Source organism: Salmo salar, chromosome ssa14 (assembly GCF_905237065.1).
Source record: "Salmo salar chromosome ssa14, Ssal_v3.1, whole genome shotgun sequence".
In the NCBI taxonomy this organism is placed as follows: Eukaryota; Metazoa; Chordata; class Actinopteri; order Salmoniformes; family Salmonidae; genus Salmo; species Salmo salar.
Genome location: NC_059455.1, coordinates 76,352,356 through 76,367,795, shown reverse-complemented (window position 1 = coordinate 76,367,795; position 15,440 = coordinate 76,352,356). Strand labels below are relative to the sequence as shown.

General features: G+C 43.5%; 1 protein-coding gene across 1 annotated transcript in view; it reads left to right on the top strand.

Annotated features, from left to right (window-relative positions):
- The window catches only part of LOC106570312 (neurexophilin-1), a 52,907-nt gene extending 48,974 nt beyond the window's left edge, over nucleotides 1-3,933 (top strand). The window contains exon 2 of the mRNA XM_014142500.2: nucleotides 1,607-3,933. Coding sequence (XP_013997975.1) covers nucleotides 1,607-2,362 — 756 coding nt within the window. The 3' untranslated portion in view covers nucleotides 2,363-3,933. The remainder of the gene's footprint in view (nucleotides 1-1,606) is intronic.
- The last annotated feature ends 11,507 nt before the right edge of the window (nucleotides 3,934-15,440 follow it).

Sequence of the window (15,440 nt, the reverse complement as noted above, 5' to 3'; positions counted from 1 at the left end):
ACCCCTCTGAATCAGAGAGGTGCGGGGTGCTACCTTAATCGATATCCATGTATTCGGCCCTGTTGAGTAAGCTAATCTTCCTTCATATTTTATCTATGTTAATCTGTAAACATTTCCATTGACTTAAACCAGATGCAGAGAAGATTTCTGATCAATACCTTTGTATTGTATTCTCCTTATGTAATCAATGAAACTGTGTATGTTTAGTAGCAATATGTAGTTTAATGGGAACTAATGAATTTTGTATTTCAAGCAGTCAGGGCTTAAGGCTATTCTTCATACGCAGGTTCAGAGTGGACATACTGTACCCATGACCCTGTGGCCAATAGAAACGAGGCTAAAATAGAGGTTGTAAAATGTCACCTGTAACTACTATAATTATTCATTATAATCCACATAATTATTCACATTTCCTGTTGCTGCAGGATTATTTTCCTGTTGTAGCAAACTGGCTCAAGTTAAGATCCTACTTCTGGCCAGTGCGCAAAGAACGCTTCCTACAGAAATTATATCATAATGTTCTACTCTACTCCAAGCTAGGATCAAATGGCTTTTAATGTGCAATTCAAAACACACCCCAGGTCATTCAACGTTTTGATTTTTTTTTTTTTTTTTCTCTACACCAAGCGCCTTATGGGAAACATATAGGCATATTTTCCCCCTACACAACGATATGTTTAAACCTGTCTGTAGGGAGGAAGTACATTCATGTCCAAAGGGCAAACTTATTGGTAGCGAAACCTTATTTTCTACATATCGACCCCGGAGGGCCTCGGCCCACAAAATGCAAAAACCCTGGGCAAGACAGATCTGCTGTCATGTCTTACAGTAGAAATCAGCCAATCAATGTCACTTTCCGCCGCCGGGGCCTGAATGAACCTAATTCCGCTCATCGTGGCTAAATGGTGAAAACCTGGAGGTTCATCAATCATCAATCCAAGCAGCGCTCTGTGCTTAATAGTCTGGTCTTTATTCACTGAATAGCCACTGCATTTATCTATCTGGGGGAGCCAAGTGGAAATCCCTTCTATTATGAGAGAGAGAGAGAGAGAGAGAGAGAGAGAGAGAGAGAGAGAGAGAGAGAGAGAGAGAGAGAGAGAGAGAGAGAGAGAGAGAGAGAGAGAGAGAGAGAGAGAGAGAGAGAGAGAGAGAGAGAGAGAGAGAGAGAGAGAGAGAGAGAGAGAGAGAGAGAGAGAGAGAGAGAGAGAGAGAGAGAGAGAGAGAGAGAGAGAGAGAGAGAGAGAGAGAGAGAGAGAGAGAGAGAGAGAGAGAGAGAGAGGTGTTCTGTCTCTCACATTCTAATTCCCAAATGGGGGCTGTCTGCTACTTTTTTAAATTGAAGATCGCTGGAACGTGGATTACCAGTATCTCCTCTCCCCACTTTAGAATCCATTTTGATCGGTCAGTTTTGTTGAAAGCTATGCTGTGCCTGAATGTGAAGTCAATATTTCCCAAATCTGATATTAATATCTGCTGATGTGTCTCTTTGCCTGTTTAGAGAAATGTTTAATTGTCTCAAGTACTACCGTGACTCCTGTAACAACAGCCTCTAAATGTATGACAAACCAGGTAGTGAAACGTATCTCCTCTTCTCTCTTTGTTTCAGGTGACAAGTGTACATGCTTCCAAGGGAGACCTCCTCAAGTCGGGCAGCCCCAAGTCGACGTTAAAACACATATGGACAGAAAGCGGCAAGGACCTGTCAATCAGCAGGTTGCTGTCACAGACTCTCCATGGCAAAGAGAACACCACAGCCCTGGACCTGCGCTACGACACCCCAGAGCCCTACTCCGAGCAGGACCTCTGGGACTGGCTGAGGAACTCCACCGACCTCCAGGATTCTAGACCTAGAGCCAAACGGCGGCCTATGGTAAAGACGGGCAAGTTCAAGAAGATGTTTGGCTGGGGAGACTTCCACTCCAACATCAAGACAGTCAAGCTCAACCTCCTCATCACCGGGAAGATTGTGGACCACGGCAATGGAACCTTCAGCGTCTACTTCAGACACAACTCCACAGGCCAGGGCAACGTGTCTGTGAGTCTCGTCCCGCCAACGAAGATCGTGGAGTTCGACGTGGCAGCCCAGCAGTCCGTGATTGACGCCAAGGACTCCAAGTCCTTCAACTGCCGCATCGAGTACGAGAAAGTGGAGAAGGGCGCCAGGAACACGCTGTGTAACTTCGACCCGTCCAAGACATGTTACCAGGAGCAGACTCAGAGCCACGTCTCCTGGCTCTGTTCCAAGCCATTTAAAGTAATCTGCATCTACATCTCCTTCTACAGCACTGACTACAAGCTGGTGCAGAAAGTCTGTCCGGACTACAACTACCACAGTGAAACTCCCTACTTCCCCTCTGGCTGACCACTCCCACAACAACAACCCCAATGTGGAGCAGAAAGTTACTTAGTGGGGCTTCTTCTTTTTCCCCACCCAGAGAAATATATGTTAGCTGTAATGTTCTGAACATAAAAGAATGTGTAAAATGAATTAATTACCTATTTATGAAATGAAGTCTTTTGATGACAGTACAGAAAGTAAAGATTTATGGGGCAGTAATTTTTTTCTTTCAAATGTTGTACAAAACCATTATTATTTTTATAATTATAATTATTATGTTATTAGTATACAAATACTATGACTAAACAAATAATATTGATTATAATCCATTTGTTTTATTGTTTTCATACCTTTTTTCCATCAATGATTTCATAGATGCATAACGTGTACATATTTGAGGTTGATAGTTCCATTTGTAACTAAGTAAAATCAACATTTCATGTAAGTCTTATTAGTTTGTAACAACTTGTTTATGTTAATTTGCTTGGTCCAGTTTGTTCCTAAATGCTTAGATTTTCTCCTTTTAGTATTTCTTACTTACTTTGCCCCTTAGGGCCAACTTTCTGTATGAAAGTTCACTTTTGTGAGCTACCAATTGGACTGCAACATACAGGATCCTGTGTTTTGTTTGCACCTGCAATACTCTTCATTCAAAGCAGTTCAATTCCGCTCTCTCAGAAATAACAGTCCAGCCTCTTATCCTTGAAGGCCTTCAAGATCCCCACACATTTCCAAACCCTTCGACCCCAGAGGCGAGAGAGCTGAAGAAGAGGAGTGTGTCGGTGTGTAATCAAAGCATCAGGTGGAGATGGTCTCATCAGCCTGACGGACTTAGCATTGAGCTAGCATTGAGCAGGCTTCTCCCGCAGGCATGTTTTATAAAAAATTTATTAAAAAAAAGCATTTTACATGTTCAGAAATGATGCGGTTCATTCTTCAGCTTGTTTGGAGTGTCCCTGTATAAATCTTGGCTCAGATTATTATTAGAAAATCACAGCCTTATTAGGTTTATTGTTAATATTCAGTTATGATTGACTTGGGGCTTTGCTCATTGTCATTGACTTAATAAAACATGTAATGTAATGAATTTTATGTCTTAGAGAGCCTAATTTGTATGAATGGTTTGTATTGTACATAGTTTATTCCGAATTGAGCTGCGTCTGTATATGCCCCATAAAGCTGTCTCCCTCTTCCCACAAACTCTCTCTCTCTCGCTCGCTCACTCACCCTCTCACTCACTCACTCACTCACTCACTCACTCACTCACTCACTCACTCACTCACTCACTCACTCACTCACTCACTCACTCACTCACTCACTCACTCACTCACTCACTCACTCACTCACTCACTCACTCTCTCACTCTCCCTTTCTCTCTGCCATTAATAGTCATTATTGGTTCCTCAAACAAAGAGACTGATGTTGCTGATGTAGACGTGAATCCTTGAAAACAGCTACCCTATACATACGCTGTAGAACTGTCTAAATATATTATACGTACTCATCAACTGTATGACTAAAACATTTATTTATGGGGGAACGATGGGACGGAGGTGTACATATGAATAAAAATACTGTAAGTTTTATCAGTTTAATGTTCTTGAGTGTGATTTCTTTATATGCATGTCTCAATGATGACAATGATGGTAGGATTTCAAGGTCAATAGATATTAAGGATATCTCAATTGCCAGACATTTAAGCATGTACAGTAATTATTCTCAACATAATTGAGTCTTCCAACATGTTGTACCTAATAGTGCATAGTATACATTTAATCGATTTCCTCAGTATTCACAAATCTCACTCCAAAGATACAGATCAAACTGAGCTCCATGCTTTTCTTAGGGCATCATAATGTCACATAATCTGTAACATTTTAATAAGATATATAAAAAGAAATGTTATCCTGATCTACCATTCCTTATAGAGCCTATAAATTCTGGAACTTCTTAGAATTGGGCCTTGATCTTCCTGATCAAGACAATAACTTTTTCCAACTTCATCAAAGCAAAACTGATCACACCATTCATCCAAATTCACACCAAGACCAATCAGAACACCATACAATACATATATAGTAAGCTCTATACTTCCTGAGTTTAAGCTTCAATTCTTCCCAGAGTCCCTCTGATCTCTGATACCATGTTTTCCTTATAGTCTACAGAGAGAAGTTGTGCATGGAAGCCAAGTTGTGTTCCAGTCCCTGTGAGAGAGATTGAGGAGATTGTGAGTGAGTGCCGTTTGGAGTCAATAGCAGATAGCAGCGTCTGTTGTGGGACTCCTCAGTGCAGTGGCACCTGCCATGGAAGCCTCGTAGTCGGCAGTTAGGATCAGCACTCGGCTTTACAGCGATTAGAACCCTCTGGAGGAGAAATCCGCTCCTCGCTGCGTTTATCTGGCTCACAATTTATCAGTAATTAAAGTGTGTGCCAGGTTTGTGTGTTCATCGGCTGTCTGCAGGGTGCTTTTACAGCCGGCCTCATTAAGGAGTAGGCCTCCTAAAGTTTAGCCCTGAATTATTCACTTTTAACAAGTCTACAGGGATGTACTCTAATGTGTGATATTTGGCATATGTTTTGAACGTATACACTCAAACATACTGTATTACAGACAAATTGCTCCACAAGGAATAGTGTGTCTACATATGTACGTATACAGCCAATATCTTTATCGGCAAGATAAGATTCAGGTTGAATTTATCTGACCAGACTAATCGAGACAATATTAAAGGGAAATGTCACCTCTGCGCTATTTCACTATATATGTCCATTTATATGTTATTAACATATATGTCATACAAATTTAGAATTTTTGTATGACATATATGAGCGTTTCTGTATCTCTGGGGTAGTAAGAGGCAATCAAGATACCCCTGGTTGTAAGCAAACAACAATATCCAGAATTCATAGCGATTTCAGGACGTGGAGGACCGTCCCATGGAGGTGTGAGAAATCAAAATGTCTGTAGCCAGAGGATTTCCAAACGGAACCGAATTCTCGACTGATGAGGTTGCCATGTCATCAAACGTTGAAAAGTGATCCTATTCTATCGATTTTCCCTTTCACTTCAAAGAGCATGCTATCCGATCAGCCAACATCAGCGCAGCAGAAAACAGGTCTGAGGAAACGTAGCTAACATTATCAGGGCAGCAGGTAGCCTGGCGAGTAGGAGCGTTGGGCCTGTAGCCGAAAGTATGCTGGGTCAAATCCCCGAGCTGATGTAACAGTGTAGGTTCCGTCCCTCTCTTCGCCCCAACCCGGGCTCGAACCAGGGACCCTTGCACACATCAACAACTGACACCCCACAAAGCATCGTTACCCATCGGCCACAAAAGCCGCGGCCCTTGCAACACAAGGGGAACAACCACTTCAGGTCTCAGAGCGAGTGACGTCACTGATTGAAACGCTATTAGCGCGCACCACCGCTAACTAACTAGCCATTTCACATCGGTTACACTCACCCCCCTTTTGACCTCCTCCTTTTCCGCAGCAACCAATGATCCAGGTCATGGCACCAATATAACAGTGTAGGTTCCGTCCCTCTCTTCGCCCCAACCCGGGCTCGAACAAGGGACCCTTGCACACATCAACAACTGACACCCCACGAAGCATCGTTACCCATCGCACCACAAAAGTCGCGGCTCTTGCAACGCAAGGGGAACAACCACTTCAGGTCTCAGAGCGAGTGACGTCACTGATTGAAACGCTATTAGCGCGCACCACCACCGTCTTCTGTGTTTACAAGTAGGCTACAACCTCTACTGTAGTTTTCTCTGTATTATGGAGTCTTAGTTGATTGGTCATGCAAGGCTTGAATTCTAAATTTGAGAAAATTAGGTATTAGTAAGGAGGGGATGGTGTGGGTAACTGATTGGTGTCTGTTGGGGGTCAGCATTGTGTGTGAAGGTTAGTATGCATGATCTTTTGACGAGGGGGGTGGGTGGATATAGTATGTTGTTTGAGTGTGCATTGATGGGGGCTAAGTAGTAAAATGTTGGCTAATCAACGACTACTGTGTCCTACAGACTAATCCTACTGATGATGACGATGACCTGGACACCAGCTTTAGTGGTACAGAGCCTGTAGACCCCTTTTGAGAAAACAAAATAACCAATGCACTAAACTGTCTACAAGACAACTGCTCCTCAAACTTTCCACACCCTTGCAGTCAGTTCCTTGGCCTGGAACTTGCCTGGACAGGGATTGTTAGTATACTCTTCTAGCCTATTCCCTCCATTGGTGGCAGTGCTTCTCCACTCAACAGCACAACTGTAGGTGCTCATACACAAAAATACACAACTCTACTGTCTACAAGTCAAGCCCCCCTCAAACATTTCACATCTTTGCTAACAGCCCGACACAAAATTATTGACTCTGAGTCTAACAAAACACATACCAGTCCACTGTATCCTTTTTAGTTTACACATTAACATGGTTTATTGTATGGTTACACATCCTCATGGTCAGTTTTCATGTTTTACACATCTTCATGATCAGTCTTCGTGTCTTTCCAGGATGCTTGCAGTACAAACACATCTTCTGCAAGAAGTCAAAGCAGTGGGTGGTGAAGAAAGTGTAGGAGAAGCTTGTCCACCTGGCTGTGGAGTGCAGAATGGACCAGACAGTTGTCTACGAGGAGACAAAATCTCAGCCCCCCAAATCCAACATCCCTGTCAACATCGCCACAGCGCCAAAGCTTACTAAACCAGCTGCCATTACCCAACACAAGAAGAGGTTCACCAGCTGAAGAACATTCTGGAACTTGCCTAGAACATTCAACCAACACAACATCCATATTCAGTTAGACTGATTTTACATTCACATTTACGTCATTTAGCAGACGCTCTTATCCAGAGTGACTTACAAATTGGTGCATTCACCATATGATATCCAGTGGAACAACCACTTTACAATAGTACATCTATATCTTTTTGGGGGGGGAGGGTAGGAGGGGAGGGTTAGAAGGATTACTTAATCCTATCCCAGGTATTCCTTAAAGAGGTGGGGTTTCAGGTGTCTCCGGAAGGTGGTGATTGACTCCGCTGTCCTGGCATCGTGAGGGAGCTTGTTCCACCATTGGGGTGCCAGAGCAGCAAACAGTTTTGACTGGGCTGAGCAGGAACTGTACTTCTGCAGAGGTAGGGAGGCAAGCAGGCCAGAGGTGGATGAACGCAGTGACCTTCTTTGGGTGTAGGGACTGATCAGAGCCTGAAGGTACGGAGGTGCCGTTCCCCTCACGGCTCCGTAGGCAAGCACCATGGTCTTGTAGCAGATGCGAGCTTCAACTGGAAGCCAGTGGAGTGTGCGGAGGAGCGGGGTGACGTGAGAGAACTTGGGAAGGTTGAACACCAGACGGGTTGCGGCATTCTGGATGAGTTGTAGGGGTTTAATGGCACAGGAGCCCCACCAACAGCGAGTTGCAGTAATCCAGACGGGAGATGACAAGTGCCTGGATTAGGACCTGCGCCGCTTCCTGTGTGAGGCAGGGTCATACTCAGCGAATGTTGTAGAGCATGTACCTACAGGATCTGTCCACCGCCTTGATGTTAGCGGAGAACGACAGGGTGTTGTCCAGGGTCACGCCAAGGCTCTTAGCACTCTGGGAGGAGGACACAATGGAGTTGTCAACCGTGATTGCGAGATCATGGAACGGGCAGTCCTTCCCCGGGAGGAAGAGCAGCTCCGTCTTGCCGAGGTTCAGCTTGAGGTGGTGATCCGTCATCCACACTGATATGTCTGCCAGACATGCAGAGGTGCGATTCGCCACCTGGTTATCAGAAGGGGGAAAGGATTAATTGTGTGTCGTCTGCGTAGCAATGATAGGAGAGACCATGTGATGATATGACAGAGCCAAGTGACTTGGTGTATAGCGAGAATAGGAGAGGGCCTAGAACTGAGCCCTGGGGGACACCAGTGGTGAGAGCACGTGGTGCGGAGACGGATTCTCGCCCCGCCACCTGGTAGGAGCGACCTGTCAGGTAGGACGCAATCCAAGAGTGAGCCGCGCCGGAGATGCCCAACTCGGAGAGGGTTGAGAGGAGGATCTGATGGTTCACAGTATCAAAGGCAGCAGATAGGTCTAGAAGGATGAGAGCAGAGGAGAGAGAGTTAGCTTTAGCAGTGCGTGACACAGAGAAGAGCAGTCTCAGTTGAATGACCAGTCTTGAAACCTGACTGATTTGGATCAAGAAGGTCATTCTGAGAGAGATAGCAAGAGAGCTGGCCAAGGACGGCACGCTCAAGAGTTTTGGAGAGAAAAGAAAGAAGGGATACTGGTCTGTAGTTGTTGACATCGGAGGGATCGAGTGTAGGTTTTTTGAGAAGGGGTGCAACTCTCACTCTCTTGAAGACGGAAGGGACGTAGCCAGCGGTCAAGGATGAGTTGATGAGCGAGGTGAGAAGGGAGAAGGTCTCCGGAAATGGTCTGGAGAAGAGAGGAGGGGATAGGGTCAAGCGGGCAACTGTTGTAATATAATATAGAATGCCTAGTATGCTTACATCTGCATTGTGGTATACAGTGCATTCGGAAAGTATTCAGACCCCTTGACTTTTCCCACATTTTGTTACGTTACAGCCTCATTCTAAAATGTATTTGAAAAAAAAAACATTTTTGCCAATGTGTTGAACATATAAAAAAACTGAAATATCAGATTTACATAAGTATTCAGACCCTTTACTCAGTACTTTGTTGAAGCACCTTTGGCAGCGATTACAGCCTCAAGTCTTCTTGGGTATAACACTACAAGCTTGGTACACCTGTATTTGGGGAGTTTCTCCCATTCTTCTCTGCAGATCAATCAATCAAATGTATTCATGAAGCCCGTTTTACATCAGCAGATGTAACAAAGTGCTGTACAGAAACCCAGCCTAAAACCCCAAACAGCAAGCAATGCAGATGTAGAAGCACGGTGGCTAGGAAAAAGTCTCTAGAAAGGCAGAAACCTAGGAAGATACCTAACTTTTTACTGTATCCAACTAACATCACTGCACCATATTCCAGAAAAGGCTTGACCAGTGTACTGTATACTATAACCAGATCTTCAGTGGGTAGGCCATTTCTGACAAGTCAAAAAGTGCAGGCATTTTGCAGCCTTCCTCACTCACTGACTGCTCCACATGTGTGTCACCACTGAGGTTAGTCTAGATGAAAACCAAGATACTTGGTTGTTGTTACCACTGGTACTTCCTGTCCTCTTAGGATTAGTGGTGTAGGTTGTGGATGGTCTCTAAAAAATTTCCACAGACTTTTTCCCATTCAGGAGCATGTTGTTGGATGTGGCCCACTCTTCCAGCTGCTTTGCCTCCAAGCCCATTGAAATGCCCTCTTGGATGCTGGTTAATGGTATGGCTCGGGAAAGCCCTACATCATCTGCATACCCAGTGTCCAGTGTGTCAATGAAGACAACTTTTCGGGTGGACATGTGAAGGTGAAGCCACGCCCCCTTGTGGCACACCAGAGGTGACCTCTGACCCAGGGCTAAATGTACCATTTGTCATCACCCTCTGCCTTCTTCCGGTGGTGTAGCTGTGGAGCCAGGCTAGTAACCTTGGACACAGTTCAATGTCAGACAGATGTTGCAGGAGCTTTGCGTGATCTACTCGATCAAAGGCTTTGGACATATCAGCAAGTAACACCCTCCCCATTGTTGGTTTTCTGGAGTCTGTGGCTGTCAGCCAGGAGTGTGTGGCTTTCACAAGGCCAGTAGTAGTGCTGGACTTTGGGAGGTAGGCATACTAATTTGTGCACTCAGATGAAACTGTTGGTTTGAAGTGGCCATTGAAGCTAATTATTTAGCAGTCTCAGGTAGACAGTACATGGTAACATAGCTCCCGTGAACCTGGAAACTAGCACCACTCCCATTTTGAAAAGCCTGCCTTCGAGTCTGGGGAAAAGGAAGTATGGCTCCCATCAGGCTGTAGTCTTTATAAAGCTAGGGAAAATGAGTCAACCTAGATATCCTGCAATGTCCTGACAGATAGGAACACCGTTGAGACATGTTCAATAGCTCTAATGAACAAGGACCGTCATATCTACTCACGTGATCACCTGATTGTGCAATCTGCGAAACATAAAGACCACAATAATTGCTTCAATACATTAATTCATTCATTTTTAGATCAGACAGCAGACTCAATCAACCAATGACTCAATCAACCAATGATGTCATTGGTTGAACTCTCCCAATGCTAAAATGAGAAAATACAGCTATAATGCATAGTTATGTCTGAAATACCCTCTCATAATTCTGTAGGGAGACTGGAAAAACACACCAAATAGTGTCTAGTGATGAAGATTCCCTTTAACGTGACCATTACAGTGAGGGAAAAAAGTATTTGATCCCCTGCTGATTTTGTACGTTTGCCCACTGACAAAGAAATTATCATTCTATAATTTTAATGGTAGGTTTTTTTGAACAGTGAGAGACAGAATAACAACAAAAAAATCCAGAAAAATGCATGTCAAAAATGTTATAAAATGATTAGCATTTTAACCTCCCTGGGCAAGGTGGGACGTTTGCGTTCCACCTAGTCAACAGCCAGTGGAGTCGCGTGGCGCGAAATACAAATACCTCAAAAATGCTCTAACTTCAATTTCTCAAACATATGACTATTTTACACCATTTTAAAGACAAGACTCTCGTTAATCTAACCACATTGTCCGATTTCAAAAAGGCTTTACAGCGAAAGCAAAATATTAGATTATGTCAGGAGAGTACCCTGCCAAAAATAATCACACAGCCATTTTCAAAGCAAGCATATATGTCACAAAAACCAAAACCACAGCTAAATGCAGCACTAACCTTTGATGATCTTCATCAGATGACACTCCTAGGACATTATGTTATACAATACATGCATGTTTTGTTCAATCAAGTTCTTATTTATATCAAAAACCAGCTTTTTACATTAGCATGTGATGTTCAGAACTAGCATACCCACCGCAAACTTCCGGTGAATTTACTAAATTACTCACGATTAACGTTCACAAAATACATAACAATTATTTTAAGAATTATAGATACAGAACTCCTTTATGCAATTGCGGTGTCAGATTATAAAATAGCTTTTCGGCGAAAGCACATTTTGCAAGATTCTGAGTAGATAGCCCGGCCATCACGGCTAGCTAATTTGACACCCACCAAGTTTGGCCCTCACCAAACTCAGATTTACTATAAGACAAATTGGATTACCTTTGCTGTTCTTCGTCAGAATGCACTCCCAGGACTTCTACTTCAACAACAAATGTTGTTTTGGTTCCAAATAATCCATAGTTATATTCAAATACCTCCGTTTTGTTCGTGCGTTCAGGTCACAATCCGAAGGGTGACGCGCGAGCGCATTTCGTGACAAAAAATGTCAAAATATTCCATTACCGTACTTCGAAGCATGTCAAACGCTGTTTAAAATAAATTTTTATGCTATTTTTCTCGTAATATAGCGATAATATTCCAACCGGGCGACGTTGTATTCATTCAAAGGCTGAAAGAAAAAAATTGAGAATTCTCATGAATGCGTATCTCCAGTGTCACTGTTCCCAGCATGACCACTCACAAACAGAGCTGCTGTACTTAGCCCAGAGACTGCAGACACCCCATTACACTTTCTGGCACCTTCTGAGAGCCAATGGAAGCCTTACAAAATGTCACGTTACAGCAGAGATGCTGTATTTTCGATAGAGATGCCACAGAAGGAGAACAAATTGTCAGACAGGGCACTTCCTGTATGGAATCTTCTCAGGTTTTGGCCTGCCATATGAGTTCTGTTATACTCACAGACACCATTCAAACCGTTTTAGAAACATTAGAGTGTTTTCTATCCAAATCTACTAATTATATGCATATTCCCGTTTCTGGGCAAGAGTAGTAACCAGTTTAAATCGGGTAATTTTTTTATCCTGCCGTGCAAATACTGTCCCCTAGCCCCAACAGGTTTTAATGAGGGAAATAAGTATTTGACCCCCTCTCAATCAGAAAGATTTCTGGCTCCCAGGTGTCTTTTATACAGGTAACGAGCTGAGATTAGGAGCACACTCTTAAAGGGAGTGCTCCTAATCTCAGCTTGTTACCTGTATAAAAGACACCTGTCCACAGAAGCAATCAATCAATCAGATTCCAAACTCTCCACCATGGCCAAGACCAAAGAGCTCTCCAAGGATGTCAGGGACAAGATTGTAGACCTACACAAGGCTGGAATGGGCTACAAGACCATCGCCAAGCAGCTTGGTGAGAAGGTGACAACAGTTGGTGCGATTATTCGTAAATGGAAGAAACACAAAAGAACTGTCAATCTCCCTCGGCCTGGGGCTCCATGCAAGATCTCACCTCGTGGAGTTGCAATGATCATGAGAACGGTGAGGAATCAGCCCAGAACTAAACGGGAGGATCTTGTCAATGATCTCAAGGCAGCTGGGACCATAGTCACCAAGAAAACAATTGGTAACACACTACGCCGTGAAGGACTGAAATCCTGCAGCGCCCGCAAGGTCCCCCTGCTCAAGAAAGCACATATACATGCCCGTCTGAAGTTTGCCAATGAACATCTGAATGATTCAGACGATAACTGGGTGAAAGTGTTGTGATCAGATGAGACCAAAATGGAGCTCTTTGGCATCAACTCAACTCGCCGTGTTTGGAGGAGGAGGAATGCTGCCTATGATCCCAAGAACACCATCCCCACCGTCAAACATGGAGGTGGAAACATTATGCTTTGGGGGTGTTTTTCTGCTAAGGGTACAGGACAACTTCACCGCATCAATGGGACGATGGACGGGGCCATGTACCGTCAAATCTTGGGTGAGAACCTCCTTCCCTCAGCCATGGCATTGAAAATGGGTCGTGGATGGGTATTCCAGCATGACAATGACCCAAAACACACGGCCAAGGCAACAAAGGAGTGGCTCAAGAAGAAGCACATTAAGTTCCTGGAGTGGCCTAGCCAGTCTCCAGACCTTAATCCCATAAAGAAATCTGTGGAGGGAGCTGAAGGTTTGAGTTGCCAAACGTCAGCCTCGAAAGCTTAATGACTTGGAGAAAATCTGCAAAGAGGAGTGGTACAAAATCCCTCCTGAGATGTGTGCAAACCTGGTGGCCAACTACAAGAAACATCTGACCTCTGTGATTGCCAAAAAGGGTTTTGCCACCAAGTACTAAGTCATGTTTTGCAGAGGGGTCAAATACTTATTTCCTTCATTAAAATGCAAATCTTTTATAACATTTTTGACATGTGTTTTTCTGGATTTCTTTGTTGTTATTCTGTCTCTCACTGTTCAAATAAACCTACCATTAAAATTATAGACTGATAATTTCTTTGTCAGTGGGCAAAACGTACAAAATCATCAGGGGATCAAATACTTTTTTCCCTCACTGTATATCTATTCAGTGACAGACACATATCAAGACAGAATTTGATGATCAGGGATGGGCAATTGGTCATAAACAGACATAAATGTTAGTAGTTCTTGCAAAATGAGTTACCAGTAAGTCATACTATTCACTGACCAACACTGGGCTTTTAGTTAGTCTCTGTGTTATCTGAGGCTTCATAACAAATCAGAATGTCCTTAATAAATTTGCTTCAATGTGCAACAACAACATGTCTCTGCATGGCCCATGCTGTCTAGTTGGAGTGAAAACTGCATTTTGTCCTATGGTGAGAGAGAACACTCTCATCTCTCTATAACCCCCAGCAGAATCATAATGAAGTGACAGAATAACCAAGTAGACTATTCATTCAATTATGTCTTTCTGTGTGACACTCCTTCAGCCACAGCTGCTCCCTAACCTCCCTCTTTATTCACAGGCAGGCAGATGTATCATAAGCATTTCATTTAAGCGTTACTCAATACAGGTTAAGTGCTAAACACAACGGGGTGATGAATGTCTTTAATACATGCACGTCAGATTTAGAGTTTTAGAGATGGGATCGTCTTCCCCCTTGTCGGCAACACAGACAGGCTATTCCCATGAGAAGGCACATCTCTGGAATCAGGAAGTCTGAACAATGAGTTTGGGATCCTGCCCACATTAAACTACACTCTGCCAATCCTATCCCCATCCAGTCCCAGGATACATCCCAAATGGCACCCTATTCCTTAAATAGTGCACTACTTTTGACAAAATCCCTATTGTCCCTGATCAAAAGTAATGCACTACATAGGGAAGAAGGTGGTATTTGGGACAGAGGCCCAGTCCCATCCAGCCCTGAACAGTTTTCCCTGAGCAGAATTTCTTCCTTTAATCAAAGTCAGAATGGAAAAAGGACCTTGCGTGTCTCTGGGATATTTTTCCATTAACCATTTTGACACATGACTGACTGTGGGGGATTATTGTTTTTTGAAGAACTATTAACAGCTGTACATTTGCATTTTAATACAGTTCTCTTCGACTACTAATGCAATTTTGGTTCTTCAGCTTTGTGGCACCGCCTTGTTCCTGGAGCAATTCGGAGTTACTGCAGAAAGGCCCTCCGGCTTTAATCATTTTAATTGCCATGAAAAATTTGTTTCCATTAATCACTCCTGAATCTTCGCAACTGTGTTCCTCACCTGCCACCATTACTGCTCACCTCCAAATTGTTGCTCATCATTTCCTGGAAAGTTTAGGATTGGACGATGGTGGTGGCTAAATTACCACTGAATTTGAAATGGCAAATAAAGCTGCACTGCAGGACACTTCCTCCCTCATAGACTTTTGTTCTTCAGGACTTTGTTTTTGTTCTAGGACTGAAACATCCTCAGGACATTTCCACTCAGAACAGATAAGACAATAAAGTTCACACTTGACTATATAGTGTTTGTTCATTAGTTGAGCTCATTTATCGGTTCAGGTAAAATTGCCCTAGAGCTAATTTGAATTACTGAGAAGAGACATAAATACGCTCATGTTATGTTAAACCTAAATGTGTATTACTTTGTTTCCATCTCACTTCCTATTGGTTGCCAATGAGTCATCATCCACTGTCTGTGCCCTGAAGTCTCTGCCCTGAATGTCTGTGCCCTGAAGTCTCTGCCCTGAATGTCTGTGTGCTGAAGTCTCTGCCCTGAATGTCTGTGTGCTGAAGTCTCTGCCCTGAATGTCTGTGTGCTGAAGTCTCTGCCCTGATT